The sequence below is a fragment of the Pygocentrus nattereri genome, chromosome 10 (genome assembly GCF_015220715.1).
Source record: "Pygocentrus nattereri isolate fPygNat1 chromosome 10, fPygNat1.pri, whole genome shotgun sequence".
Taxonomy (NCBI): domain Eukaryota; kingdom Metazoa; phylum Chordata; class Actinopteri; order Characiformes; family Serrasalmidae; genus Pygocentrus; species Pygocentrus nattereri.
Genome location: NC_051220.1, coordinates 23,454,457 through 23,481,210, shown reverse-complemented (window position 1 = coordinate 23,481,210; position 26,754 = coordinate 23,454,457). Strand labels below are relative to the sequence as shown.

The following is a 26,754-nucleotide window of genomic DNA, read 5'->3' as shown; positions in this document are numbered from 1 at the left end:
CCAATTATATGTTATAAGTGAAAATATTTTAATACATGTCTACAGATAAGACATTTTAATTCACAGTTCCTCTTATTGGGGGGAAAACACAAAATGTGGTTTGTGTAAAAAATTAGGGAACATTTTATGGTTTTATCACCCCCCCACCCTGCATACTACTGTATGATTACCACTTAATTTTCATAACAATGGCTTTGTAATTAATAACTTGCCTTCTGATTCCTAAAGTACATGGACCCAACACTGGATCAAGAACCATTAATGTGCATGCTTCACTTTTTCCTAACTTTGTATCCCCAGTCAAATGTCTGTGATAGCCAATCATTTTTCTCTCAACTGCCCTACATTCTCTAAATAACTCCTCTTGGGACAAATCTGAGCTACACTCTGTTTTTGTTTCCTCCCTCATTCTTTTCCCGCACTGACCAGATGTGAGACTTCTGTCATTCCATTAACCCCTTAATGAAAAGAAGGGGTTTATATTTGGGTCTAACTAATATCTAGTGCCTATATAATAAAGAATTCATTAAACATTGAATCTCCTATTTGTGCAGATTTGCCTCTTTGGCAAGGCTTAGACCACCTTCACTTTAAATCACTAGCAAAACCTGGGGCAGTGTGCAGAGAAGACAAGCTTATTGTCACAATAAAGCTGCAAAACCTGCCTGACATGTTCTAGTACCACTCACATTTATGTTTAAATGTATTTAAATATTACATTTAGGTATCAGGAAATAAAAAGACAGAATTGGCATCAGTTTCATTTTGTTGTAACTATGGGTGTTACTGTCAGTTCTATAAGTAATCTAGTAATAACTAGCCAACTATTTATTAGGAACTCAATTCTGATTAAGGCTTTTTACTAATAACAGTAATGAATTATGATCAGAGCTACACTATGCAAGTTTTGAAGACCTCTCTGGTAGAAATGTGCAATTACACACAATGTGAACAAAGAACATTTTGAGTATTCAATGAGAACTTAGCAAAAATTTGGTGCACGACATGTCTTCCAAGGATGTGAGGAAGTGAACTATCTACTACTGTCGTTGCATTTTTATCAGCATAATGTTGATTTTACATTTGAGTCTGCACATGTGACATTAATAAGCAAAGACATGACTGCAAAATCTGACACCCCTGACTTTAAATTATTACTTCATGTTTTACAGAATGACACACAGACCATATATTACACAGGCATGACTCAGTAATGCTCCGTTTTAACAAAGAAGTCTTACATAGTGCAGACTTAATATATATTTTTAATTCAAGCATTCAGGTTTAATCACGTAAACGTGACTACCCAAGATGCACCCCTGCATTCTAACGCTGCAGTAAGCCTTCACAAATCTTCGTCAGTTCGTCAGTAGAAACAGGCACTTTTTCTACACAATCATCCCACAAATCAGGTTTAGAAGGTTTAGTGGTTTCAGTCAGAACAATAAGGTGTGGAATTCCGGTTTAGAGAAAGTATGACCCTGCAGTGTTTACTCTGACTGTGATGCTGTTGAGTGAAAGTGTGTATATGGAAGCATTAATGAAGTAGAGCTGATGTCTCTGTGTTTGGACTGTTGGACTCAGTATACTTTGAATAAACAGCAGAGTACTCAAGCAGGAAGTGGATAATCTTCACTGTAAACTTCCTGTTGCTGAGATATCCTCAGAGTAACATTCCACTGCCCCCTCACTCCTCCCCTAACCAGCTCTTAAAACCGGACATGTGTAAACAGTAGACTCCTCCTTCGGCTTCATTTTATTACACAAAACTACTCTTTTTTTTTTATGTGTTTAAGCTAACAGCACTGTTAACACTCTATGCTCAATGCCAAAGCGTTAGTAATACCGTGAAAGAACACCCTCATTAACGGTAGCACAATACTTACCTTCACATTTCTCACTCTCACCACTTTGTCCTCCACCTGTACAGCTATCCTCCCTCCATCCACACACTCCCTGGGGAAGGCAAACAACATGTAGTGTCTGAAAAGATTGTCAAAAATCCTATTTTCTATAAACCAATATTAACAGGTCTATAATTGAATAGAACAGCAGAGGTTATTTTCAGCGTCATTATACTGAAACACTATGAATAATGATGTTCATCAGAGTCTTTTTAGGAAAGTTGGTCCACTCTGTGGTCATCTTTGCATTTTTGCTTGAAAATAAGGTAATATTACTGTTTTTAAAACATATTTGAAGTCACTGGTAAAATCTGACCAAAAAAAAAAAAAAAAAAAAAAAAAAAAAAAAAAAAAAAAAAAAAACAGTTTATAGCGATAACACACAATAACACACAATAACACACAAACAAAACACGTTTTTGAGTAGTTTTGGCTTCTGTGCTTGTGCAGATTTTGACAACAAGGAGGGCTTTCCCCGCTCACGGCGTATCCAGCAAGCTGATTGGCTCTTTTTAATGAACGGTGGGACTGTCCCCATAAACAGATGCCATGTTGAGCATTACAAGCTTTCCCATTCTCATTTCAACCCATGACTGGTCTCCTCTTTCATAACGTCTGCGCTTTAATACTCCATGAGCTAAACGTGAGTATAAAAGAGATGACAAGAGAGATCAAATGTAGTCAACCATGTAAGACATGGTTGATGTCCAAAATATCTTTAGTTTTGCACTAGAGCTATGAGGCTAATGTAGCTAGGATGTACAAGTTGACTAATTTTGATATTCCAGTATCTGTAATCGTTAACGAAAGGAATTTGTCAAAGAAATTTTCCAGTTTCTACACCTAGCTAACACTACGCTAAGCTAGTTAACACCAGTTAGCCTAGTTAGCAAAAAAAGCCATGCCAAGTATTATAGCAATGTGCCCTACCCATTTAGCGGTCCTACTGAGCATATCATTAGTATAGTACCTTAACATTTCTAATGTTTTTTTTTTTGTTTTTAAAGCTAATTCAGCCTTACTTCAAGCATATTACCACCCATGTTATCTTTGGCTTCTCAGTCACCTTGTTAAGGACGAGTCCTTGGCGCATGTTCACATACTCGTGTTTCACAGCAGCAAAGTGTTATAATATACACTGCTCAAAAAAATAAAGGGAACACTTAAACAACACAATATAACTCCCAGTAAATCAAACTTTTGTGAAATCAAACTGTCCACTTAGGAAGCAACACTGATTGACAATCAATTTCACAGCTGTTGTGCAAATGGAATAGACAACAGGTGGAAATTATTGGCAATTAGCAAGACACACTCAATAAAGGAGTGGTTCTGCAGGTGGGGACCACAGACCACTTCTCAGTACCTTTCTGCTTTCTGGCTGATGTTTTGGTCACTTTTGAATGTTGGTGGTGCTTTCACACTCGTGGTAGCATGAGACGGACTCTACAACCCACACAAGTGGCTCAGGTAGTGCAGCTCATCCAGGATGGCACATCAACGCGAGCTGTGGCAAGAAGGTCTGCTGTGTCTGTCAGTGTAGTGTCCAGAGGCCGGAGGCGCTACCAGGAGACAGGCCAGTACACCAGGAGATGTGGAGGAGGCCGTAGGAGGGCAACAACTCAGCAGCAGGATCGCTACCACCGCCTTTGTGCAAGGAGGAACAGGAGGAGCACAGCCAGAGCCCTGCAAAATGACCTGCAGCAGGCCACAAATGTGCATGTGTCTTGCACAAACGGTTAGAAACCGACTCCATGAGGATGGTATGAGGGCCCGATGTCCACAGATGGGGGTTGTGCTCACAGCCCAACACCGTGCAGACCTCATGTGGCTGGAGTGTGTCAGCAGTTCCTGCAAGATGAAGGCATTGAAGCTATGGACTGGCCTGCCCGTTCCCCAGACCTGAATCTGATTGAGCACATCTGGGACACCATGTCTCGCTCCATCCACCAATGCCACGTTGCACCACAGACTGTCCAGGAGTTGGCGGATGCTTTAGTCCAGGTCTGGGAGGGGATCCCTCAGGAGACCATCCGCCACCTCATCAGGAGCATGCCCAGGCCTTGTAGGGAGGTCATACAGGAACGTGGAGGCCACACACAATACTGAGCCTCATTTTGACTTGTTTTAAGGACATTACATCAAAGTTGGATCAGCCCGTAGTGTGTTTTTCCACTTTAATTTTGTGTGTGACTCCAAATCCAGGCCTCCATTGGTTAATAAATTTTGATTTCGATTGATGATTTTTGTGTGATTTTGTTGTCAGCACATTCAACTTTGTACAGAACAAAGTATTCAATGAGAATATTTCATTCATTCAGATCTAGGATGTGTTATTTGAGTGTTCCCTTTATTTTTTTGAGCAGTGTACTTACTCACATTTTACAATCCTTTTAAAACACAAACTGCCGTTTCACTGAATTGCTAAAGTGACAATTGTCTTGATCTTCCCGTGATGAAATATAAAGAACACCATTTCACTAGTTGAATACTAGGACCTTGAATTGTCAAGTAACTGAAGCTTATACTCAAACTATATGCAAGCTTCAAATTGTGTAAATAAAAAAAAAATGACAAACCTGCTTATAGATACTTACACCATGAACAAAAAAGTCTTCAAGCTGGTTGCTACTTGATTTTAGCTATATTATTAGCGATATATACATTTATTTTCAGAGATCACAATGTCATAGGGTCAAAAAACAAAGGAAATTTGTGTTAGAGCTCTACAATTTGACAACAACATGCAATTTTCACCATCCAAATAATTGAATTCGGGTGTTCCAATCACTTCCATGGCCACATGTGTATAAAACCAAGCATGTAGGCATGCAGACTGCCTCTACAAACATTTGTGAAAGAATGGGTCGCTCTCAGGAGCTCAGTGAATGCCACCATGGTACTGTGGAAGGATGCCACATGTGCAAGAAGTCCAGTCATGAAATTTACACACTACTAAATATTCCACAGTCAACCGTCAGCGGTATTATAACAAAGTGGAGAGGATTGGGAACGACAGCAACCTAGCCACAAAGCGGTGGGCTACATAAAATGACAGCGCAGGGTCAGTGGATGCTGAGGGGCACAGTGCACAGAGGTCGCCAACTTTCTACAGAGTCAATCACTACAGACCTCCAAACTTCATGTGAACTTCAGATTAGCTCAAGAATAGCATAGAGAGCTCCATGGAATGAGTTTCCATGGCTGAGCAGCTGCATCCAAGACTTATATCACCAAGCGCAATGCAAAGCGTAGAATGTATTGGTGTAAAGTGTTGCCACTAGACTCTAGAGCAGTGAAAATGTGTTCTCTGGAGTGACCAATCATGCTTCTCCATCTGGCAATGGTAATTGTCTGACTGCATTGTGCCAAGTGTAAAGTTTGGTGAAGGGAGGATTATGGTGTGGGGTTGTTCTTCAGGAGTTGGGCTTGGCACCTTTGTTCTAGTGAAAGGAACCCTTAATGCTACTACAGACTGCTCCCATGCACTCAACTTTGTGAGAACAGTTTGGGGATGGCCCCTTCCTGTTCCAACATGACTGCCCACCAGTGCACAAAGCAAGGTCCATAAAGACATGGATGAGTGAGATTGGACTGGAAGAACTTCACTGGCCTGCACCGAGTCCTAAACTCAACCTTTGTGAGCCAGGCCTTCTCGTCCAATATCAGTGTCTGACCTCACAAATGCGCTTCTGGAAGAAAGGTCAAAAATTCCCACAAACACACTCCTAAACCTTGTGGAAAGCCTTCCCAGAAGAGTTGAAGCTCTTATAGCTGCAATGGGTGGGCCAACATCATATTAAACCCTATGGATTAAGGAATGGCACATTCATATGCGTGTGAAGTGTATAATTTTGGTAATATAGTGTGAGCAATTTGTCACTTATTAGCCTGATCTGCCTGGTGATTCCATGCTGTACGCAGACAGGCAAAATACTTTCAATGAAAAAAGCCAAACTTTCTCAAAGTGTCTCTTTGGTGATCTTATTCAGACACAGGTCAAAACAGTGAGAGGCCATGAGGCTCTAGGAGAGCACTCTGCATCTGCAGCACTGCACTACGCACTTGAGAGTAGGTCAAACAAAAAACAAAACAGACCAGGGAAGGACTCCATGAGCTGCACAGTTGAGAAAAAGGAGACACATGCGAGTATGAGTGTGTGTTTGTGTAAGAGAGAAGACAGAGGAGCAGAGACAGCTGTGTGTGCACTCCAGCTGCCGGGTCCGGATAAGACTGATGCAAGAGAGTGAAATCCGAGGCCGGCGCCAAGCTGTGTGAATCTGAATTTTGAACATGAATAAGACTGAATTAAAATTTGCATTAGAGGTCTTTGGGTCTGCAGCAAGACCACTAAAAGTTGAGGTCAACTGATTACGCTGTCAAGATTAGGGGGAAAAAAATAATAATAGATCTACGATGATTTCACAGGTGGTCAGTATCTGCCTGTGGACTTTATTTTATTATTATTATTATTATTTTACTTAAAACATAAAAGTAATTTGGTCCAGCTAGATTTAAATGATCAAAAAAACCTTCTCCTAAGTCAGGGGTGAAAGTGTACTGTAGGATGGCATGTTTTGTGAATCGGATGTACAAAAATGGAAATATATAGAAAACAAAGGGAATGAAAATGTGGATGACTTACATCTGTTATTCATATTGTGAACAGGATGAAGTCCTGATCTGACGTCACTGGCAGGGCTATTTCTTACTATAAACAGTTGCTGAGGGACCCCCTGAGCCACCAGGGGTCCCTTAAGTATGTTCCTTCTTCCCCCCATTTCAAGTAATGTTTTTCTCCTGTTCAAAATTAATGATGTATTCTTTTTTTTTTTTTCCATGGACAGGATGTTGCGTATAGCCCCCAAATGTTTAAGAAACAGCAGTGATGACTGCCCTGATCTGCCGCTTCTCTCACGGGGACCCATTTGACGCCCCCTAACTGAGCCTGTGCAGTACCATGCAGACATCTCTCTTTCCGCCAACCTCAAAATTCAGGCTCTGCCAAAACCTCAGCAGTGTGCCTGCCTGCCTGTTTGTCTCAGACACTGCTGGCCAGGAGAAAAGACTCGAAGCAGGGTCATGGAGGGGAAATTTGTTTTAAGGAAAAGACACATTACTTGGACCACTGAGCACTGGCCATGAAGTGCCACCTGTGAATATATCAGAACAGCATGGACTGTGATCAAGTTTCAATTGAATTTTACTTTGACTAAGATAGGAAGGAAAGAGGAACAAACAGCAGAAGAATCTGTTGTCATCTACATGCTCGAACCGAACCATGCTCATGAACAAAGACATCTCCATTCATACAACAGGAACAGTAAACTCTGAGGTCACCCTTTGTTACGCACGCTGCGAGAGGCCGTTCAAATATCAAGGCCGGAAAGACAACAGTGCAGTGGACAGGCCAGGCACATGCAAAAGCCAGTCCTAATTCACAGCTCTGTGTGCCTTGATGTGTTCAGGGTTTCTTTACGTCCTGTACACCACCCCCTCAGCACCCCCCTCATCCTGAACCCAACATACTGTTGTAATTTGGCCCAGGCTGGTGGGTGGGGTACCGAGCTCTCATGGGGAACACTACTACTAGAGCAGAGCTTGGCTACCCAAAGTCTGGCTTTTATTGGTGCTGTTGAGGAGCTGAAGGAAAACACATTTTTTCCACAAGTTATTAGCACAGAGTGTAATTAGGTTTGTGACGTAAAGCTGCTCCATAAAACCAAGAGGTTTAGGCGCAGATACTGAACAGTTAAAAGGCTGGGTCTACAGACCTTTAACCCCATGGAGGCCTGCAGTGATTGCCAACCTTGTTTTTTTTTTTTCCTTTTTTCTGGGCCAACCATTTTTGTTCAAAACAAAATTCCACAAGTCAAATTGCCAGGAAATAACACTTACTAAATAAAGTCCTCAACATTTAGCAGCTGTTACACTCACTGCTGCAGAAACCCGGCCTCACAGTCTCAGTTAGCTCAACTGAACTTCAGCAAGAGCAACACACTAACGTCACTTCAACCAGCAAGAGGAACCATGAACTCGTTTGTTTCGGAGGCAGTGCTGTGGCTGTCAACGACGTCCAATTCCCACACATAGCAACAATACCAACACCTGACAAAAGGCACTTTCAGTACCTCAGTTTTCAGGCCATACAATACACTACAGGAACGCGAACACAGCGTCTCCGAGTGATGAGACAACTGAACATAATTTTCTTACCTTGAGTTTAACGGGCGGACTCGAACCGCGACTTTCACGTTTGCCATTCGTGCTTCAGAGCAGCGCGGAGGGAATCGCTGGAGTGAACTTTGAGATTAGAGCCCATATAACGAGATCACATCCCTCAACAATTCCTCCGGGTAAAATGAGGGGGAACGACGACGACGAGCTTTGAAAATCGTGCCATTCATCCCCGCGTGGAACAACCGCACGGCACGCGCGCGCGACTGAGCCGCTGGAACTTCCTGCAGCCTCGAGCAGAGAGGAGGAGAAGGAAGAGGAGGGAAGGCTTTGTTGCCTACAGGAGTCACCAGAGCCGCTTTCTCCTCCTCCAATGATCATACTCACAGCACGGTTTAAAATGCTTCCGAACGTATTACTACTTCAGAGGACACTTGAGCTTGAGTTCAAGTTAGAGCAGGCACTTCTACACTCTTCATAAAGATGGTTCTTCGAGGGTTTTTAATAAAGACAATGGGTCTATACAAGCTTAACACTGCAACAATAGAGGTGCTATAAAGAACCTTTTTACAATATTTTTATATTACTTTTATAAAAAAATACAAATATATATATTTATATTGCTTTATTCCCGTGTGCGTTGCGTATAAAACCATATACAGCACTCTCTCCATCAGTCTGAAGAACCGCTTAAGACTATGCTCTAAGAAGGTCTCATGTATCAGAGAGGACTATTTGTTTTCTTCTTATTCCACCCACAGTAAACTATACATAAGATAGTAAACGTTATCTAGACACCTTCTGCATTTCAAGAAGTAGAAGATACTATTTAGATTTTATGAACATTGAACTTTTCCTCCCAAAACAGTCTGGAGCAAACTGCGTATCATCACTATTAAGATAAAAGGGATACAAAACCTTGCATCTCCAAAACCCAAAATGGTAACTTATTTAAGATATTAAATAAGATAATGTAACAATGTTTTATTGCATACAATTTATGGCCATTTCCTTTAGTGTGTTTGTTATGAAACTGAGACAAAATAAAGGGCAGTTGGCAGTTTTAAAAACAAACAAAATATCAGTACAGCTGATCCATCACCCAGCACTGAGTTTGGCATAAAATGACTACTTATGAAACATTCAAATACCAAATTTATTATGTTTGACATTAAACAGGTTAAAACCAACCAATAATATTAACATTATGTCCAACGTGAACCAAGAGTTCATTAAAAGTAGCATCCAAAAGCATTCATAGCAACAAATGCACAGATGTAGACATACACCTGAAGCAGCAATCAGAAAATGTTTCCATGGTTAAAGCATAATCATGAATACAAAGCAAACATCTAAGATAACGTGAAGTGCATAACTGTCTTAAGATATATGCCATTTTAGGCCTATATGTCACAGGTGTACAAAACAACTCTAGTTTTTGTAGCAGAGGGACTGGCTTTATGCACCAACATTTGACAATAAGAAAAAAAAACAGCCTTGACTTCCAAGCAACAGCACAACCTACTGCATCACAGCACCTCCCCATCTGAAGTGGGAGCATTAGACTAAGTAATAAAACTTTCATTCCATTAGGCATTCTTGAATATCAATTTGTTCCAGAATACAGGCAACATTGCCTTTCAATTTTTGAAATGCCTTACCAATTTTGCTCGACTTTCATACTGTTATATTACTACTATACAGTTTTTCAAAGCCAACCAATTAGATTCTAGTACACTTGATTGCACTGTGACGGTGTAGCATAGCCAGATGAATTTGCCAGAACCAAGGCTAGACGCAACACAAAATCTAAGTCAAGAGGCTGTGGCATTAAGGCTACACCCAAAGAGGGCTGTTTGAAGGAAATTAATGTCACTTCTGGCACTGTTTTGGCACACAACAAATATCTACAGTCTCATATCCTCTCCATGTTGTGAACTCATTACTAACTTTTTTTTTTTAAAGTAATAAACAAAGAATCACTGTGGTCTTAATTGTTTTCCTGTATGCAAGTGTTTTGCCTGAATCATCCGTGTAGTGTAGGGTGGCTCCATCTGCTGGTCATGGTGAGACCTGCAGTATGTCACTATGTTTGACTGAAGGCACTGGTGAAGCCGAGACCAACGAAAGCTTCTGAAACTTCTCAATAGATTCCTATGATAAAGCCGGGGGAAAAGACAGCTCATTATCATTTGCTGACCGTGAACAAAGTGTAAACCTTGCTTTTTTTCCTTGGATGTGTGTATGTATGAGACCATTACCACTGGCCAGGATAACTCCGATAGCTTTATCCAGTGACGGCCTACTTCCTCCTCTTTTAGAAGCCCTTTCTCTATGAGCAGCGTGATCAAGAGCAGGTAGTTACGTCTCTAAAGACAGAGGAATAAAATAGTTTTCAACTCGCTGTACATGGTCAGTAACTACACATTCAGGACATGGAAATCTAAGGTCTAAGGCTTGAAGAATCTGCACAGCTTTCCAGATAAATCAAATGGGCACAGTAAAATCTACCATGATAGACAGTCACCTGCATATCACTGGCATGGAGGACAGCTGTGAGTGTAGGCTCACTTAGGAGAAGGTGCAAAGGTGCAGGGGCAGAAGGAATATTAGTCCACAGAAGAACAAAGTCCTCCAACAGTGACCGAACATCAACACCTGCTCTCTTGGTACTCTCAAATGAGGACATCAAAGGTAGCTCTCCTAACACTGTATATACAGATAAAAACACATATGCAAAATATTACAGAAAGACAACTCTTTCATTCAGTTATTCTTCGTGGACCTCTTCATACAAAATTACCTAGTTTGCAGGCCAACAGGACAGTACAACGCAACAGCATCTGCTCAGCTACTGAAGACATGAACTAGAAAGGGAAAACAAGAAAGAAAGTACATCAGGTTATTACACATTTGTGATTTCTTATGAGAATGAGAAAAATGCAGAGAGAATAAAATAGAGAGAACAGGGGTGACTGGTGGACTATACTTTTCTGCATCTCAGTGTCTGCCCCACTTTATATAGTAAAGTGTCAATCTGCTGAACCATTAAAACCTCTTCTTCAGTCCTGGGTCCTACTGCAATGCTCAACACCTCCTGAAATAGTGCAAAACAGTTAAAACATGCCTTCCCAATCTGGGCATTGTGTGGACAATAAAAATCTTATATTTACACCTGAGTTTATTAGCAAAAGAATAAGATCGAAATCAAACTAAAATAAAACAAGGTATCCAAACCTTGCTTGCAAGTTTAGGCACCGTTTTATTAGCATTTGCCATTAGTGATCATTGAAGATAATATACATTTATAACAGAAGTAATTAAACCAGGTTTATTTTGTTCATTTTGTGGGGAACACTGTTGTTCTTTCAGTCTACATGATTTTATTAAAAAAAAAAAAAAAAAAAAAAGATTAAAAACTTAACTCATTACCATATATAGTTATTAGTACAGAGATTTTCCCTCCTTTTCCAAATATAAAGAACATCACAGTTCAGAACCTGCCAAAGTGTGTGTTGTATGATTAACACCTTACTTGCATTTTTTTATCTGTACCTTTATCTCGATAATAACATCTGACGACAGTGGAGCCTTGTGGGTGCAATCTGGAGGGCATGAAGACACAGCATCCTGTCCTGAGAAGTTCCTTAGCAGCTGCAGGCTCTGGCCTGTTCCATCTGTATCTGCAGACTCTGTATTAGCTGGGCACGGCACATTTTTCATCACCCGCTCAAAACTGCTTTTCCACTCCCTTTTTATCAGAGCTGAGTAAAAACAAATGCACAAAGCATTCACCAGATCATCTATGTAAGGACATCTTTCTATGTTGACTAGTAATTCACAATCCTAGATAAAGGTTATTGTAAGTGGTACTTGTGATATTGGAGGAGAGCCAGCTACAAGCTTTCTCCGTGGCCAGCCGGGTTGTGATGCTTTCAGCCGTGGTCATAACCTGTAACAGACATTAGTTCTGTGCTTAGTTATGGATGAATGTTATAACAATGAAGACACTTTACAAGTTCACTTACAGTTTCAGATGTCTCTTCAGGCAGAAGAACCCTTACAGCTCTGGGAGCATTTGCACTGCAAAACCTAGTAAAACACATACATACAATACTTGAGAGAAAATCTATACATTTAACACGTTCTTGCCCTCATATGACTGGAAAAGAGCTAGAGAGGTTCTGACCTGGTGGCTCTCTCTAGGGCCTGCATGCCTGCATCACAGAGCTGAGCACAGATAGAGACATTCAGCTTGGCTGCATTAACACCTTCTGAGCCCAAACCGTCCCTGAGAGTCTTCTCTCCACCCTTCACCAACTCTGACACCAGTGTGGCCCTGATTCACACGTAGATGTACACAAAATTAGAGAAAATACAAAGTACAGACATGCTCCAAGTCCAAGACCATTCCAACATGCTTAATATTAATATTATTACTATTATTATTAATGCATAAACACACAAAACAGACAGTATGAAGCAGTAGAAATTGTGAAGTGAGACAGACTTGATGTGCTTGACACAGTTGGATCCGACTCTCTCTGCCACAAATTCCACAGTGCGTTTCAGTGAGGGAGGCTGGTTATGAAAAAAAGCTTGCTCCAGGTCCAGCTACAATAAAAAGACAAAGGATGCATTTAGACAGCAACCTGTAATGCTTAAATCAGATTGTGTGTTCCATTTTACTTCTCTGGACCTCCAGAAGAGGTGTAAAGCACACTGAATAATCATTTTGATTTACATGTACACTTATGTCATACAATGACAAGACATAGGACACATTAAGTAAAACAAATGCCCTGCTCAAGAGTCAAGTGTGGCATCTACACCTGGATAGTCTTCACTCTCCCCATACATCTGAAAGTCAAAGTTTGCACTTCTAGACTAAACTGGCCAGTTTACCCTTTAGTCCAAATGTAGGGGTGTAAAAATACATTGTAAGACTGTGATAACTCAATGCAAAACTATGAAATGTGCATTATGAATGCAGGGTGAAGAATGTGCAATTTATTAAACATGACATCTAAAGCAAATACATTAGCTGAACAGCAAAACAGATTGGTTCTAATAAGCAGAACCAATCAACAACTCATTTTAGCAGTCCTCTCAGCTCTATTGTTAAGTTGTGCAACAACATGATTATAGGAATCACTTTTTTCACTGTAATTCTATTCCAAATATCATGAGATTGCTGTGAACTGTGAACACAGTATCACCAGTCGTGGGCTGAGTGTACTGTTACACCCCACAAATGAGCACTTTCTACTGGTGATTACCTTAAAAAAAAGGTATGTGGGAGCTGTGCTGTCTGTGGTGGAGTCTAAATGAGTCTAGCATTACATTAATCCAGCATTTCCCCCTTAAGGTCTTATCTTCCAAATATGTAAAAGAAAAAAGTACTGAATTACATCATAGACAAACACCCACTTTGAGATACATGGATGTCACTGGTAACATTTGTCTGACAGATCATGCATTTTGGACTGTTTATTTCTGACAGACCATTCAGGGACTTCTCATTTGAAAAAGGTTTTTGTACCATAGCCATTATGGCCTAATAACATGTTTGAGGGTAATTGTAGTAGTGTCCTCATCACATGGTACTGTTATTCAGGAATACACATTTATTATTACCACTGCATTCACAATTTTGAAGAATCGCCATAACTGACTGTGTGACTGAATATGTATGTTTCCACAAGGAGAAATGATAATGGACTGAATATTTGCTTTCTGACTCATAACTGATACAATTATGTGGTCCAAATTAAATCTGGAGTAAGAGAGTTTCACATGATCTTCTGTGGTTTACACTTTAAAATGAAAGAGTTAGCAAACATGATAAGGCCCACTCTGGGACTGAACACTCTTGGTCTTCTGAAAATGTCACCCCAAAAAATTCATCAAAGTCTTGATATTACATGGAGTTTCTGTTGGGAGCGGTTGGTGGGGGGTCCTCTGGGTTCTGCAGATGTGGGTGTGATCTTGCGGATCAAGCCTCCGGTCTTGGATGCACTTCCTGACACAAATGCAGCCAGTAGTTTGCGAAACTCCCCTGACAAGGTAATTATGATTTTTTATTTAGATATTTTTTTAATATGAAAAATAACACAAACTACTTAAACAGATGCTATAAGCAAGACATAATTTGTAGCCAGTACTGAACATACCTAAATATGGGCAACAGGTATATAGAAGCTGTTGATCCACCAAGGCCAGACAGTCCTGAAAAGAAAATATACATTAAACAGACTCAAATCAAAAACTACAGAAAATGACAGGTAAGCTCACAGCTCAGACTGTTGCCAGTCTTCACTTTAGATCTATTACTATTATTGTTAGTAATATTTGCTTTTCTAGAGGAGTCTATCATTTTTATGTTGTTTTTTTAAAGTCTTAGATTTGGACACTTCGTTGTAGGCCTATTCAATCCTTTTTTCTCAGTCAAATGTTCTGGCCTTGTTTGCCTTTGTAAAAATTTTTGGTGGCCAAAAATTCAGTTAGAGATATTTAGCTGATGCACATTTTTAGCCAAACACAAAACCACCTTTACTTCAGTCATAGTAAAAGAACCTGGAGAAGTTTATTGTCAACAGTAGCCCAAAATTTTCATATACAATTTTAGCCAAAAAAAAAAGTAACATAAAAGGAAGGAATTATAATCGTGCATCAACCTAGCTGCTACATTAAACCTTAAGGTCATTATAGAAGTATCATGATCAGGTTACTGGAATACTAGCATTTATTCACCAGTCCTTGGCTGCTAATGTGATTCTCCAATTCTTCCAGTTCATCTTTTATATCCACACTAAAGAAGAGGTCCTCAGGGAAGACTGGGATCTAAGAGAAAGAATGCAAGAGAGTGCCAGAGTGTGAGAGAGAGATTAGACAGAGACAGAGAGAGTGTGAGGGAGTGATTTAGTGATTTATATCTTGAATGGGAACCTGTTTAAATGTGTTCCAACTCATATTAGAGGAAGGCGTCTCACCTGGAAAAGCCAGCCCAGCACTGCCACCAAGAGCAGCTGATTCAAGTAAAACTGCCCTTGACTTAACCTCATCCGCCTGGAGACACAACACAGACACACTTACAGCACTTTAAAGAGACAAGCTCACCGAACAAAATTATGCATGTATGATTTCTTTTCTAATACTCAATGACCCCTTGCCTTACTAACCAATCCTGCCAGGTAAAGATAACACCTGTCTCTTGAGATCCTGGTCATTCTAGCCTGCTCTATCACAAATTGGGTGCACATTACAGAGAGAACAATAGGTGACATTATCACGTCACCTACTGCTCCAAGAACTGGGATTGACATCTGGTGCTAGTGCACAAACTGTCCCAGTGTTCCATTATATCTGTTGAACTGTGAAACACTAGTCTAAAAAAGACAGCTCCCCAGAGACTGGTATAGAGATGGCAAGGGGAAGATTTTTCTGTTTCTACGCCATAAAAAAGAACAGTGAATGTTACATGTTAAAAATAAATAAATCAGAGCTAGTTTAATTCAGGCATCCAGTTCATCAGCTTCAGAGCAGCACAAACTGCATCACTTTTCATGTAGCCAAGGCTATAAGAGCAAAGACATCCGTAAAACCACGTGTGAGAACACATTACTAAACAATAAGAAGTGTGCTCGTTGCAAAAAAAAGGAAAGTTGCAAAACTTTCCTTGCCAGTGTCACCTCTTTCTTGTTCATGGGGGGCTTGGAGCCGGATTCAGTTCTTTATATCCATACACTGACTCCTTTTTTATTGTCTTTCATTTTCTTTAATATTCTTTTGATCCTTACAAACTGCTTTTCTGTAGAGCTGTTTTGAAACAACACTAGCTGTAAAAAGCACTATACAAATAAATGTTATTGTCATTGTCTTTCCACTAAAAAAATTGGCAACTGATCAATAAAGAAAAATAAACAAATACAACAAAATAAAACACAGTGATGGTGATAAATAAAATAATTTAAAGCTTTGTTTGAACAAGAGAGCTGCAATGTTGGCTTACATAGCATTATACGGCATGTAAGCAACCAGCCTTCCAACTACAAATACACTGTTGTGAGCTGAAGCAATTAACACACTTTAATTTATGGTTAACATACTTTTTAAATTATAATTAATTAATAAATATTGCTACTTTTAGGGTGATTTATGAAACGAGTATTATTTGCTCAAAAATATGAACAAGTACTAAAAGCCTGTAAAATGCAATCATTACCTGACAGGATTAATGCAGTTAATTAGGCAATTGGATGCTTAACTATTAGACAATAAATGCTGCATACAACTTTTTGTCTGGGGAGTTTACAATGTATTGTTTGTGTTTTAATGAGTGATATACCTGTAGAGCTGAAGTAGTAGACCTAGGGCAGTCCTGTAGCAAGGCAGAAATGGGCCAGTGTAGTCCAGCATGGAGAGGAATTCAACCAGCCATGGGACAGTCAGCACAGTGCGCTTCCTATGCACACAACTCCTCAACACTCCACAGACATCCAGAACTGGAGCACACTGAAATATACAAAGAAGATAAATCCACTCCTCCACATGCAAACATTTAACAAACTACCCACATAAGACTTAAAATAACTCAGAGAAGCCAAATGACATTCATCTCTCATGTTTTGTGAATACTTACCTTGCTGCGGAGAGCAATGGCAGCCTCCTGGATCTCTCTGGATGGAGCCTCAGAGGTCTGGTAGGGCAGAAAGGAGATAAAGCCCAGGAACTTAGCCAGCAGTCGAGCCACAAGCAGTACAGAAGAGAACCGCTGCTTCTCATCCTGCAGAAAGAGGAAGGTGTACATTCGACTGAAAGCTCAGATTTCGAACACTGTCAGTTTGGATGGAGAATGGCTTTCCATCACTAATTTGGCACCTACTACAAAAATTATGCACAAATGCATTATAAGCCACATTACTATTCTGCTTGCCCCAGTCACATGGTTCCGACCTGCTGTTCCATGTCCCCATCTGCCCCCTCCTCTCCGGCTGCTGAGGTGGCCTCAGGGCCCAGGATAGACACTTCATTCAACTGCAGCAGCTGCTGACACAACCCATCCTTCAAGTGTTGGTTCAACTGGCAGCTAGGTCAAACAGAGGATAAAGATTAGATGACATGCAATCAAACCATAACAAAACTAAAATATAGAAAAGTAGTAACCAATAAATCCTGGTTAATTTTTATGTTAAAAAGGAATAGGGTAACACTTTACTGTGGGGTACGGTTCACAAGGCACATAAGACAACTGACATAAACTTATATAAATGTTTATTTAAGCATATTCCAAAAACTGTCATTCACTGTAAAGCTTACATTTGGCATTTCTTGCTCAATGTTAACTGAAGCAGCCTATATGCTTACTGGAATAAACATTTATATAGGGTAATGTCAAGCTTTTGTTGGTGTGAGGTAGCCTTATGAATAGTACCTTACAATAACATGTTATCTGGGATACTAATAACTTCTGTGGTTATGGTTAGCTATAGCTTGGTGAGCTGTATTACAAGTAAAGGACCCATATCATGGAAAAGTTTCCTTGCCTTTTTTAAAAATACAACAGCTTGATGCAACATGTAAACTTTGTCAAAAAAACTGCTCACTCCCCAGTACATATAGTACAATGCATGCTGAACATATGCATATGGAAACTGAGCTACCAAATAATTCCATTTTGAATTAACTGTTTTTTTTGGTCATGTGATATGAAAACCAACACAATTACATTTAACCATTTATTCAAACTACAGCAGTTTAGTACCACCAAGAAAGCCAACAGACTTGCATTCCACCATCTCCTTAAATTACAGCAGTTTAGTCCCACCCATTCACACTAAAGTTATGAGGAGCGTTTCCCGAGAGCTTCTTGAACAAGCTACGCATAACTGGACTGATGATCAGAACAAAGATCATTTTCACATTTCATAGTCTTAAAGGCACAGCAAGAAAACAGTTTGTTAAAAAGCTTTTAATTTTAAAGAGAGGTTGGAAAATGGTCAAGTAAAAATGAATTACCATACAAACACCATAAGTGGACTTCAGAGAAAATAAAACAAGAGAAAGGATGTATGTATAATTTTAACTAGCTCTTCTGTAATTTGCACATTTAAATCACTGCACTACACTGTAAACATTCAATAAAGCTCATGACTGATTAGGCACAATCCTCTTAGAAATTATTACAGGAAAGAATGTAAACCAAAATCATGAAATCTCACCAGCTGGCTGTCTGCAGAAAGTCTTTGAAGAACTCTTGGTGCCCAGGGAAAGAAGGTGGAGGACAGGGTCCACTTAGAGCCTGTGGCTGGATCAGACGCTCCTGCAAGCGTTTGAGGCGCCCTAGACTATCTGCACCCACCATGCCCAGCAGGTCTGCATCTGGAGCATCACTAGGAGAACCCAGCACTCTGGGACCCTTACACATCTAAAGCAAGAAGGACAGTGCATGTACAGACTGGTCCATGAATATTTGACACAGACTTAAAAGTTTTAGTTATTTTATCTCCGACAGCAAGTTAAAATTAAATAATAACCATGCTTTCATTTGAGGGTATTAACATCCAAAATGGCCATGGAAAACAACAGTAGTAAACTGCTGAAAAACCCCCTTTACAACAGCAGGCCAAGAACACCCTCCAGGAAATAAGTGTATCTAGGTCAACAATAGGTCAACAATAAGTCAACAATCAAAGGAAGACTTCAACAGAGTAAATACAGAGAGTTTAACACAAGATGTAAATAGCTGATGAGCCTTAAAACAGGAAGACCAGATTACAGTTGGCCAAAAAAACATTTATAAAGCCTGTACAGCTCTGAAATCATCTTATGGACAGATTAGTCAAAGATTAACTTGTACCAGAGTGATGGGAAGTGAAGGGTATAAAGAAGGAAAGGAACTGCTCATGATCCAAAGCATTCCACCTGGTGGGGGTAGTGTTATGTAGGGAACACGTATGACTACCTGGTTTGCTCTGGTTCCCTTGCATTTGTTTATGTGACTCCTAATAAAAGCATTAGGGTGAATTCTGAAGTTTAGCCAGATGCTTCAAAACTCATTGGACACCGCTTCACAACACAAACGGACCAGGAATCGTAGCATATTGCAAATGCAACCGAAGACTTTAAGGTAAAGAGAAGGAATGTTATGCAGTAGCTAGTGTACTCAAGATTGTCATGACAGAGACCAAAGGTTTTTTTTTTCAAAATATAAAACTAAAAACATACCTTTGTCATAATATAACAAAAAGCATTTGCAACAGTGGTTTTCAACTGTTGCGGGCTACATGCCCCCAGTAGGCTATGGTGTTTTTATAATAAAGGCCTGGCAGAGCATCAGCAGGGAAGAAACCAAAAAACAGAACATTTTAATTAGATCAAGCTCATTAGTTATTCTGGCAAAAAACAGCTCGTTATATTTCTTTTCAGTGCAAGCATAAACCATTTTGGAGCAGTGAATATGTAGCTTGACCTGCATGGAAATTACAAACAAGTTACTACAGCTCTGTACTGTTTGCTCTGGGTCGTTACAAAATAAGCTTTGAAACCCAACAATTTACACCATCACTTAGAGATTATACATAATGAATATGTATCTAAACCTGTCAAACTGAGCCAGATCTCCATTTTCAGCTTTCTTCTCTTTAGCCTAACATCCAGAATCTCAGTATCTGCTAAATCTGTCTCATTAGGTGAGCCAATAAACCTACTGATTGCCTGAATCTGCAGAACTTTTGAGGTCCTTTGTGTGGGCTTTGAGTTGCAGTTTTAAGTCTGGGAACCCCTGATATGGAGAAAGGGCTGTTTTATTTTGTTTATTTTGTTGCTATTTAATAATAATTAAGTTTCCAGTTACCTCAAACAGAGGCATTACATTCAGCTGGTCTCGACAACAACTTCTGAGTCCACCTTACCCTGTGAATAAGACAAGACTGCTGCAAGTCCAAATGAGAGGAGACTGATGGTCTCATGCAAACATTATACTTAATTAAGTCAAAACTGAAAGTAAAAGGCACCAAGACCACGCAATAACTGATGACAGCTGTAGTGAAGCTTTGGTGGGTCTTCAACAGGGAAAAAACCCAGCATCTAGTGATGCCTATGGGTTTTAGACTTCAGGTAGGCATTGACTGCAAAGGATTTGCGAACAAGTACTAAAAATGATGATGTAAATTATGATCATGCTATTTTTTCAAATTATGATCATGCTAATTACTTTTGCTCCCCTAAAAGTGCTATGCATTAAAGTAGTTGTACTTTCTAAACCAAATTAGGATGTAAATGCCCTCAAATTGAAGTTTACACTTTGAGCTCATATTCATCAACTCATTCATCAACAATACACAGTGGGAGAAAGCTGAATAACCTTGTCAACTTCCAAATAGTTATAGTTGGCCTGCGGGTAATCTGAATAGAAAGTGAGCAAATGAACAAACATAAAAGGACCTATTTTGACTTACCTGGACCAGTTGTTTCTGGAAAAGCCTAGCAAAATGACAGTGGTTTCCTGCTGCAGTTAGCTGACTGACCATTGTCCTGTGAGAGAGGGGATAGATAGATAGATAGATAGATAGATAGATAGATAGATAGATAGATAGATAGATAGATAGATAGATAGATAGATAGATAGATAGATAGATAGATAGATAGATAGATAGATAGATAGATAGATAGATAGATAGATAGATAGATAGATAGATAGATAGGAGAATATTATGATAAAAACTTATCAAAAATGTTTACAGTACAACAATTCACGTAGACATATTTATAGACATAAATGGATTTGCCAAAAAATAAAATAAAAAACGTTACCTGACTCTGTTGCCTAGCGCTGCCTCAAACTCCCACCCAGGCTCCTTATGATAATCCTCCCACTCCCTCAGTAACTCATAAAATATATCTCTGTAATAGCATACAAACACAAAAGACACAAATGATTAGTATGAAGTAGCATTAGTCTGAATATGCTTGCTCTTTTGTACTCTTCTGCACCACATAAAAGACTTAATTAAGTCTCTACTGTACTCTACCTTTGCTTCTTGAAGATATGAAAGGCTTTGTCACTGCTAAAGTTGGTGCGGTTGTCAGTTGCTGGCTGGAACGGTACTGAATGTATGAACGTGGTGGGATCAGGGAGAACCTAGGAGACAATACAGACAAAATGCTATAATTTCAAGCAGAGCTGCAGAAGGAGTCCTTTTAAAAAAGAATCATGGCCTGGCTTAATTTCTCAATGCAATCCAAATCAAGACAGAGTGTCGTTTCAAGCATCTGCACTCAAAAACAATTCACACACAAACAATGCACAAAACAGGGTTTCTTTTACACTTATTCAGTATAACTACTGACTATAGACATCACACCTCAAGCACAGGATGCATGCATCTATAAGAGGAGAGGAATGTTTTTTTGAGATGCCAGGAGTGAATTTCAAAACAAATAATCTAAGCCTCCTTGCTGTGACTAGCATGAAACTAATTTGTCCAAACTACTTGATTGCTTTAATGAAATTACATGAGAAAACAAGAATTTTGTCTTTTAAATAGTATGTCCTTAATATGAGCAGGGACATGAACTAAAAGGGAAAAGGGTCAATTTTGATTTTAAAGATTGCAGTAGCAGCAGCACTGTTTCGGTTGTAAACAAGATACTTACACTATTTGGCCAAAAGTATGCAGTCTGCTAATTATTGAGTTTATTATTATTATTATTATTATTATTATTATAGGTGTTTCCAAAATATGATGTCATGCTTGTAACAATAGAAGAATCCTGTTTGGTACAATAAAGAACTCTTTAAGCATGCAAATGATTCTTTGATGGTTCATGGTTCTATATAGAACCACTGTCTTTACTAAAGAACCCTTGAAGAACCATCTGTTGTAAGAGTGTAGATAAACACTGGCAGTTGAATGGGTCACACTGAAAAGATCAGCGACTAAATGTGGCACTGTCATAGGATGCTGTCCTGCTAAATTAACTGTAAGTACTACTATGAAATGGAAGCATCAAGGAGCAACAAGAGCTCAGCTAAAGCAACAATTTGGGGAAGGCCCTTTCTAGTTCCATGTGCACAAAGCAAGGTCCATAAAGACATGCTTTAATGAGTTTAGTGTGGAGAAACTCCAGTGACCTGCACAGAGCCCAGACCTCAACCCCTGATGAGCACCTTTGGATTGAACTGGAGCGCAAGCCAGGCTGTATCGGCAAACATCAATATCTGATGTTTTTTTTAATTGAACGAGCACAATTTTCCTCAGACACACTCCAAAATCTCCAGCAGAGTAGAGGCACAAACAGGGGGCCAACTCCACACTAATGCCCATGACCTTGGAATGGGATGCCCAACAAACTCATACAGATGTGATTGTAAATTTCATGATGAATGGACTAAAAGGACTAACCTAGAATGACTGGGAAAATGTCCGGTTCCATTTACTTTCACTAAAACTAAGTTGTTTTTTTTCTTTTCCTGTAAAGTTACAATGTTTTCTTCCGACAACAGCAATATGTTGTTCTTTACAAAACTGGGGCATGTAAGAATCTTAAGCCAATTAAAGCCAAAAAAACTCATGATTCACATTTAATCAAGAACCATGCAGTCCTAATATTTTAAAATCTGAAATTTAACAGAAACAAAAGAGTATTTTTAAACCATAAAGTAATTTCATACTTTAGCTCTACAAGTGTCTTGAGTTTGTACCAGGCGATCACGCAAGGCTGGAGAGAATGCCCCCACTCTTTCATTCTCTGCCAGGAGGCGCAGTGTACAGCGATCCAGGTGTGAGAGCAGCCTGAGAGACAGAATGCAAGTGTGGGGTCAGTCAGCACACTGAGCAAAGAAGTGACTGACACTCAGCATGAAGAGAGGATAGACAAACTCACGCAAAATGATTCTCCAGAACTCGCACTGCAAAATACACACAGTTGTGTACATTTCCAAGATAAGCTCTTTCAAGGGCGTCTGTAACATGACATGGGCAAGAGAAAGGAATAAGTGAGAACAAGTGGTGACAAAAAAAAAACAGCTGACTAATGAGAACATGATAGAGGTACATTAACCTGTTTTTCCCACATGCACACTGTGGGCCTGTTCCTCGGTTTCAGAGGCAAACACACTGCGTGTGGTCAGCAACTGCAGCACGAAGAACAGCTCCAGGAACACACACGGCACCAAGTTCTCTATAATGACAACAGTGCCAAACAAAATGATCACCATTCATCAAACCACACAATAATAACAGAAATCATAAAATAAAATGTAGTTGATCAACCAAGATGTTTGAATTCTTAAGTTAGTTTTGCCATGGAACTATGATGCTAATGTCGCTAGTAAGCAAAGTGCTATATTTTTCATTTCTACTCAGCTATTACACAAACAGAATTTTTTGTGAACAACAAATCATAGCATTGACAGGGCATATGTAACAACATTATGCTCATCTGCATACATTTTGTCTGTACACAGGACCTGTCCAAAGAGGGCAGGTCAGGGCCAAAACATTTCTGTCTGGCCCAAAAATACCAATCACTGTTTATCAGAAGAAAAACAGCAGAAGTGGCTGTTGCAATTGACATTACATCACCTAGTATATAGCCTCTGCTATGTATGTTAGTACTGCATGTGGCAGATGTGTTGTGTTCATGAGGACAGACACAACCAACATCCTGAACAAAGAAGGGAGGTGAAGATGAGCTAGGGCTGTGCTCAGTGACAGTGAACCTACGTTACTCTGGCTTAAAAATGTTCATTTATTGATTTACCTATTAATACACTATACACTAGTATTGCCACAAAAACTTTTAAACATGCTGGGTGACTTCATGAAAAAAATGACTTCGAAGCATGTTGAAATTGTAAATTGTAAATTGAAATACATAAATAAATAAAGTTTCAGCTCTTGTACATTAGGTGGAACAGGCCTTTTCAAACAACCTCAGGCGAAATGGCTATGGAGGAAAAGGCACCTGACAAAGCAACCATTAACTTTTAGAGAGGGAAATTCATGTCACATTCACAATTTTTAGATTAAAGTTTCACAGATGACAATATACTATGTAAGTCACATTACTGGATGAAAAAGGTAAAGAAAGAAAAAAAAAAAAAAAAAAAAAACACCCTGCATTTTTTCTCACCCAATAAGGGGTGTCTGGCACAAGTTTATGAGGAGCCAGCTTGTGCAAACACTAAAATAATTCAAATGAAATGCATAATAGCCATAAATCATCACACACTTGCTCTGAACTACAATGAGCAGTTAAGGAATCTCAAACACTCACACTGCATGACATTCAATTATCCATAAAAACATACAAAGTATGCAAATTACACAAACCAGTGAGATCAGACAGCTTGAACACTTTTACATTTAAGGTAAGAGAAATTTGTGCTAACTTTATTTTTTGCCAAATTATCGCTTTTACGTTTGCCATGTCCTTACAATATTGTTCTAGGGCAGCCCCTGGTGGTACCTCACCTGAAATGCAGGCACAGTATAGCTCAGCTAAAAGATTCAGCTCCGATGCATTAGTCACTTTGGCAGGGTCAGGGCAGGGTGTCTGGGGGTCAGGAGTTGCTTTGGGGCCTGGTCTCACTGGTCTGGTGGGGGTGCAAACACCTGGGATGGGCTTCAAGGGGGAGCTGGTCTGCTGTGCAAGTTTAGATCTGAAAAAAATGGATGTAAGGACAAAACTGAGATGCAGCAACAGAGAATAAAGAAATGAAGGAAAATACCACTGAGAATTCGACCAATGTATCCTCAAGTCGCATGAATACCTTTCTTTCTTTAGTAGCTCCCTCTCTTCTTGCAAACAGAGGGGACTTGTAGCACTTGGTGCTGTACCCATAGACTCTGGCATGGAAGGAGGACTACATGGCTGGCTGAGAGGTGTGGAGGTGAAGCAGCTTTTGGGCTTGGAGTTTGGTCGTTCTGCACTGACAGGAGTTGGGTTGATCCGCCGGGATGGTTTAGTTGTTCTGGGAAAAAAATAAGACAGAAATGATAATGTACACTTCTAACGTCATGCCCATGATGCCAATAAGACCCTGATGTCATAGTTTGAGTACGGTATCAGTTTCCCATGAATAAAACCCTGACATTGTTTGACTTGAATTTGAACTTACCTTTTTAATTGCAAGTGACATTTGAATGAAACAGAAGCTTGGCAGAAAATACATTTGTTCATCCATGTCCACTGTAATAACTGTCATAGTACTTCACTGAACTAAATAATCTCAAAGTACCTAAAATTAGTATTTCAGAACTTTCATTTTCTAAAAAATGAGATTAAAGTGAAAACAAATTAAGTTTTTAATTCACTCACACAGGTGAGACAAGGGATTTGCCCACTGGTGGAAAGTCCTCCAAATTGTTGAAGTTGAGCTCTACTTGTGTGGGTGGAGACACTGGCTCACTAATCTTTCCTCCACATTTGCCCTTCCTCCCTGCACCATCCCACCGCCCACTGTCTTCCAAATGGCCGCTACGAGCTCCCATCTGTCGGTTAGTGGCAGATGCTCCAAATGGCCCACTCCTCCTGCGCCCTCGATGCTGCTGCAAGGTGGGGCTGGACTGGGTCTCTGGGGATGAGGTCATAAAGTCAGCAAGACATGGGCGCTGGGCAGATCTACGCTCGGAAGGTGTGTGTCTTGCAGCAGGACTCCATCCTGAGCTGAACGAGGGGCTGCTGAAAGTACTAATGCCAGTAAGGCCCTGAGAGCCAATGAGCTGAGTGTCCAGCTCGTTTGGGTTATCCACTTGGGATGTGTGGCTAACAGGTGAGAAGAGCTGGACTCGACTAGTGCTGCGGGATCCCTGCCCTGTCGATGACCTGTTTCCCCTGCGCTCGCTAGAGTAGCCCTGGGCCCTGAGAGGCCTGGAAGAACTAGGAGTCTTGGCAGGGGTAGAGGGGCCATGGGTCAAAGTGTTACTGCTCTGGTCCCTCAGGAAATTCAGAAGGAAAGGCACAAACTCCTCCTTTCTAACTTTTAGCAGCAGATGATGGTCATCATTTTCATATCCCTGCCATGACACAAAAGTAAACCGTGAGCTCGTGCAAGAACATATAGTACTGTATAATACAGAATGTACATTTGAAAATTACTTCACTACAAGACAATACAACACGATAGCACTAAAAAACAGTAAACATGAAACTTTTAAACATAATCATGAAAGTCCATCTAATTGTTTCCCAAAAGTTAAAATTGAGTAATTAACGTTGCATAAAAGCAGCAGTTTTTAAAAAGGCATTTCCTTTAACTTAATAACCTAGCTACATTTCTGCCAGATTGCGAAGTGAAGTGCATGTCACCGTATTAGCTTATAGCTTTGCTAGTTAGCACATTTGTTGCCTTCAACTAGCCTAACTTGCGATCTAGATCCATTTTTTTCTTTCTATGTCATGACAACACAATCTTATTTTCCCACAACGAAGGTAAAGTTGTCACAATTAAATACAGGACGAAGTCCTTACTTTTCGTCTTCTCAGCCAGTTTAACGCCCTGTTCAACTCCACCTCACTTTGGAGCAGCGATTCCAAAAGAGCCGCCATTCTGTACTACGGACCGAGATGCTAGAAACAAGAGGACACACGTCAATAACAAATATATTTCTTCAAAATAAAAGTCTATTCTTATACTCCGTTGTATACATTGCGAAAGTACAGAAGA

General features: G+C 39.9%; 2 protein-coding genes across 4 annotated transcripts in view; both read right to left on the bottom strand.

Moving 5' to 3' along the window:
• The window catches only part of stard9 (StAR-related lipid transfer (START) domain containing 9), a 55,307-nt gene extending 46,956 nt beyond the window's left edge, over nt 1-8,351 (bottom strand). For both annotated transcript variants that reach the window (XM_037541878.1, XM_017694521.2), the window contains exons 1-2: nt 8,121-8,351; nt 1,887-1,956 (exon numbers count right to left, since the gene is read on the bottom strand). In XM_037541878.1, the coding sequence (XP_037397775.1) occupies nt 1,887-1,956; nt 8,121-8,167 (117 nt within the window). In that variant the 5' untranslated portion in view covers nt 8,168-8,351. The remainder of the gene's footprint in view (nt 1-1,886; nt 1,957-8,120) is intronic.
• An 867-nt stretch (nt 8,352-9,218) lies between these two features.
• cdan1 (codanin 1) lies at nt 9,219-26,649 on the bottom strand. 2 transcript variants are annotated; one of them, XM_017694518.2, is made up of 28 exons: nt 26,559-26,649; nt 25,407-26,104; nt 24,859-25,059; nt 24,560-24,747; nt 23,145-23,264; nt 22,968-23,046; nt 22,756-22,876; nt 21,113-21,222; nt 20,895-20,984; nt 20,540-20,615; nt 18,302-18,507; nt 17,037-17,169; nt 16,723-16,866; nt 16,429-16,595; nt 15,074-15,149; nt 14,835-14,924; nt 14,255-14,309; nt 14,006-14,139; nt 12,592-12,695; nt 12,271-12,420; nt 12,110-12,173; nt 11,955-12,033; nt 11,637-11,845; nt 11,071-11,178; nt 10,885-10,948; nt 10,609-10,790; nt 10,343-10,450; nt 9,219-10,235 (listed from the first exon to the last, which is right to left on the bottom strand). In XM_017694518.2, exons 1-28 carry the CDS (start codon nt 26,634-26,636, stop codon nt 10,143-10,145), a joined length of 3,927 nt encoding a protein of 1,308 aa, XP_017550007.1. In that variant the 5' UTR covers nt 26,637-26,649; the 3' UTR covers nt 9,219-10,142. The 2 variants fall into 2 exon arrangements, with proteins under 2 accessions (XP_017550007.1, XP_017550009.1); XM_017694520.2 differs by lacking the exon at nt 9,219-10,235 and having other exon boundaries at nt 10,653-10,790.
• Between the last annotated feature and the right edge of the window lie 105 nt (nt 26,650-26,754).

Coding starts and splice junctions, on each gene's coding strand:
- cdan1 (XM_017694518.2), bottom strand. CDS start 26,636: ATGGCGGCTCTTTTGGAATCGCTGCTCCAAAGTGAGGTGGAGTTGAAC. Junction 16,596..16,722: donor CCATTGCTCTCCGCAGCAAG/GTAAGTATTCAC, acceptor TGTATATTTCAG/TGTGCTCCAGTTCTGGATGT. Junction 12,696..14,005: donor GCTCCCAACAGAAACTCCAT/GTAATATCAAGA, acceptor TTTTTATTGTAG/CTGGACCTGGAGCAAGCTTT.